Genomic DNA, 4,273 nt, shown 5'->3' with positions numbered 1-4,273 from the left:
TCCTGTCATTGCCTCGCTGAGCTTTGGTGCTACTCGGACCTTCGAGATGAGGAAGAAACCCTCCCCTGTGAGTGTTACAGCAGAGAGTCTTACAGCTACTAGCATGTTTGTTATTTTACTGCTGTTTAGAGGAATTAAATTACTAAAGCCCTTCATAGATTCATAGAATTTTGGGGGTTGGAGTGGACATTACAGATCATCCAGGCTCAACCCCTGCCCTGGGCAGGGACACCTCCCACCAGAGCAGGTTGCTCAAGGCTCATCCAACCTGGCTGTGAACACTGCCAGGGACGGGGCAGCCACAGCCTCCCTGGGCAACCTGGGATAGTGTCTCACCACCAGAACAGGGAAAACTTCTGCCTAATATCTAGCCTAAATTTTCCTCTTTCTATTTGAACCCATTACCCTTTCACTGCAGCTCCTAGCACAGAATCCTTCTGCAGCTTCCCTGGAGCCCCTTCAGCTCCTGGAAGGTGCTCTGAGGTCTCCACGCAACCTTCTCTTCTCCAGGCTGAACAGCCCCAACTCTTTCAGCCTGTCCTCATAGAGGAGGTGCTCCAGTCTTAGCAATTTGGGGGCCCCCTTTGGACTTGCTCCAACGTTTCCATGTCCTTCTTACATTGAGGACACCAGAGCTGTGTGCAGTATTCCAGGTGGGTCTCACCAGAGCAGAGCAGAGGGGAAGAATCACCTCCCTTGACCTGCTGCCCACACTCCTTCAGATGTAGCCCAGGCCTAGGTTGGTTTCTGGGCTGAACTCACACTGCAGCTCATGAGGAGTTCCTCATCCACCATCACCCCCAAGTCTTTTTCCTGGTTGCTGCTCTCAATTTCTTCCCCACACCAACCACTAACTATTTCATAGTTAATGAAAGCACAACTCAGAGTTCTGTGGAATAAGCAAAGGCATCGAGTTGCATGGGATGTGACATGCTGAGGATGGGAATGGGGCTGCACTAACAACATGCAGCACTGTAGTGTTACAGTGAAATTGCATCCTGGGCACTCTTCTGCCCCAAGAAGGGCCTCTCCTAGTACTTAAGATCAGTGATGCTAGAATTGGACTTGCACTGTGCAAATGAATTAGGTTTGATACCATTCCCTTAAACCCAGGCCAACATTATGTAATGCTCAGTGTGTGTGGGATGAAGAGTAGTTCTGACTGCTCTTGCAAGTAAAAATCCTTTTAACAACATTTGCGTTTTGATGTGTGTGTGCACTCAGATTGAGGGACAGGGAACAAAGGGGAAAAGCTCATTTATTTTCCATAAAATACCATGGAAACTGTCACATCATACTTCACAGACTAAACAGAGATCCTTTACTTTGATAAGGAGCTTGTGGAATATTCTGTCAGGATTTAGTTGGTGATTCAATAGTGAATAGTCTTTCTAGATAAAACACTGTGCTTGGGAATGCTTTGGTTACAAGCCAAATTCAACTTTGCAGTTTGTGTTTGTCCAAGTAAAGGATTCACCTCTGTTGGGAATACAGGTCTTATTTTAGGGTGGCCTGTTTCAGATGTATTTTCTGCTTGGGTAAGTCTTTGGGAACTTTGAGAAGAAGTTTGCTGTCTCCTGATATTGCTATTTATTCTGAGTAAGAAATAGAGAAAGCAGAGGTGATTATCATCAGCCTGTTGGAAAACTATGCTGACATACTGAATCTCTACATCAAGTCACCTTGGGTCTCCTAGAGTCATCAACAGCAAAGGGCAGAAATTGAACCAGAAAACAAAGAAATAGTTTGTGTTTTTCACCAGCTCTCTAATTTGTAAATTCTTTGTTGTCTGAAGTGTATTTAATCCTGGGCCCTGAGCATGAGATCACATAACCTGAGCATTATATAAGTGAGCATAGCATGAGTAGGTATCTTTGATGCTGTGCTGATAACAAAATGTCAGCTGGAAAGTTCATTCCTCTGGGAAGCTGTAAATGGTGCTTGGATTCCTTTCCTAGAAGTGCCTGTGTTCCCCACTGATGGTTCAGAAGAAAAGCCACTTAGATTGCAGTACAAACTTTGCAGGTTCCCTCTTAAAAATCAATCCCAGCTCCTGAATGAGATGTCTTTTTTCCCTGTTTTCTATTTTGTGAGCAGAAACCCACTCTAAGTGAAAGGGGGAATTCAGTCTGTGCAGTCTGTAATTGGCTGCCTTCCTTCCTTCCCTTTCCTCCTGAGATGGATGATTTTTCTGTGGATGTATCCCTCAGGCTCTCCTTGTCTTTCTTTCCCTCAGTGCCTTTGACAGGATATTTCTGACTAGCTGAGTCTTGCTGCCTGTGAAGGAATAGGAAATCAAGGAACACCTGTGTGTCCCTGTTCAAGTGTGACATACCTGTTTTAAGGGAGAATCCCCATGCACAGAGTGATCTTTGAGTAAGCTGCTATCAAGTGCATCCTGTGCCTGAGGGAACTCACAGTTAATAATTGCATGGCAGGCATTATGTATTCTTTGCACATTCCCAAAGCCTGCAATTTTCTGAGAGCATCCTATGACACACTAGATGCTTTGCCAAGTGGGAGTTACAAGAGGCTCTGATGGAAATGACAACCTTTCAGGCTGTACAACCAGAGAAGTCATTTTCATGCTCTCTTGTACTGTAGCATTCTCTCCCTCCTTAAGAGAGAGTTTAAACTGATTGTGGATATTTGAAGTTTGATCATTACTTTGTTGAAAAGCAAGTTACACGTAGAGGAATGTAGTCTAAGGAAAAGGAATCCAAATTAACAGTCAGCACAGGCATTCAGGCTCTCCTTGGTTTGTAATCTTCCAGCATCAACACTGGGGCTTCCAGAGTTAGTCTTCATCAGAAGGGAAAGTGAACCCTTTGCCTCCAAAAATCAAACCTCTTTTAGGGCAAACATTCCACCATTCTGGGGTTTCAAAGGCCTTCATTTCCCTCTGCTCTTCTAAGTGCTTTTAAGTATCTTGAGATGAAGGATGCAATGAACATACGAGGTGAGAAATCCTCTGGCAGAACATTTATGTGGATAAATGGTACTGGAAAGGAAAATAGTGTTTGCCTGTGTGGGATCACGTGCTGTACACATAATAGTGTGTACCACAAGTGAGGTAAGGTGTTGAAGGGCTGTTGAAGAATACTGGATCAGAGACTTCAGGTCATGTTAGTGTCTCTACAAATATATTCCAGATTGTATATTGAAATGAACTTACTTCATTTGCTCATAAGTTCATTTGATGAAGTATTTTGGTGACTAAAATCCTGTTTAACTGAAAAGACAACCAGTAGTGTTGGTGGGTTGGGGTTTTTGGTGCATGTTTGTGTGAATGTTGATGTTTTTCTGGTAGCAAGTTGGTAATTTATACAAGCCACTCTGAAATGGTCACAAAATCAAATCTTTTTTTCCATAGTAAAAACAGAAAAAAAGAGTTTCTTAGGTGCAAGTGGTTTTTTGGGTTTTTTTCCTGAAAACTGTGGTGGGGTGAGGGGAAGGAAAGGCTCAGTCCTGTGTTTTTGGTGAGTACTGTACTGAGTGAGTAAGTGTTTGTCATAGAATAGATGGTGAAGGAGTGTAGAGACTTGCATAACCTATTTGAATCTGCTTAAACAAGCATCCCTTGTGGAAAAGTACAAATAATTCTAACTGGGATTTCAGCCCAGTGAATGCAGAAAAAGCTACAGATATTTTTCAGGTGTAAATTCCCCCCTGCAATAAGGAGACTTGGAAATTAACATAGTGCCAGAAACTGTTTACTTACCTGCTGGAGTTTCTCTTTGTAAGCTTCTCTCTTCGAAATACTGCTTTTTCTCTTTCTTTGCACCAGCTGTGTGCTTGCAGCTGATATTTTTCCTTTGCTTTAAGTGGTTTCTAGGGTGTTTTGGATACCTACTTAGTACTTCAAAGCCTACAGATCTGGTTTCTCTTATTTTCTAGTTCAGGTAAATTAGTTTAACTTTCTCTTGCTTTCTTGTTCCTCCCAATCATAGCTTCTGCCTACACCTAAACCAGGAGACAACTACTTTGCTTTGGAGCTGTGATTCATCCAGGTTTCACACAAAGCTATTGGGTTAGTCAACAAGTCCTCCCGTGCTTGCCTAAAGTCTCGTGTCACCACTGTGCCACCATGAGCTCCTCCCATTCTCCACACAGCCTCAGGCCTCAACCTTGTCCCACCTGTACACGACTTCATCCTCCTACTCCTGACTTCACTCTGGCAGATGGGTTTTTCTGACACAGCCTCACTACCTCTTACTATTGCTTGGCTCTGTTCTACTCTGAGACAGTACCAGGTTAGCTGGTTAGGTCCTCC

The 4,273-nt window shown here is 43.5% G+C and overlaps 1 protein-coding gene across 1 annotated transcript in view; it reads left to right on the top strand.

Annotated features, from left to right (window-relative positions):
• Positions 1–4,273, top strand: part of ALKBH3 (alkB, alkylation repair homolog 3 (E. coli)) — a gene marked incomplete at its 5' end in the record, with an annotated part of 17,241 nt that overhangs the window by 7,844 nt on the left and 5,124 nt on the right. Inside the window, 1 exon segment of the mRNA XM_009076960.1 lies at positions 1–67. This exon segment is cut by the window's left edge and continues 34 nt beyond it. Coding sequence (XP_009075208.1) covers positions 1–67 — 67 coding nt within the window.

Source organism: Acanthisitta chloris, unplaced genomic scaffold (assembly GCF_000695815.1).
Source record: "Acanthisitta chloris isolate BGI_N310 unplaced genomic scaffold, ASM69581v1 scaffold5516, whole genome shotgun sequence".
Lineage (NCBI taxonomy): Eukaryota > Metazoa > Chordata > Aves > Passeriformes > Acanthisittidae > Acanthisitta > Acanthisitta chloris.
This window is presented reverse-complemented; position numbering and strand designations above follow the sequence as displayed.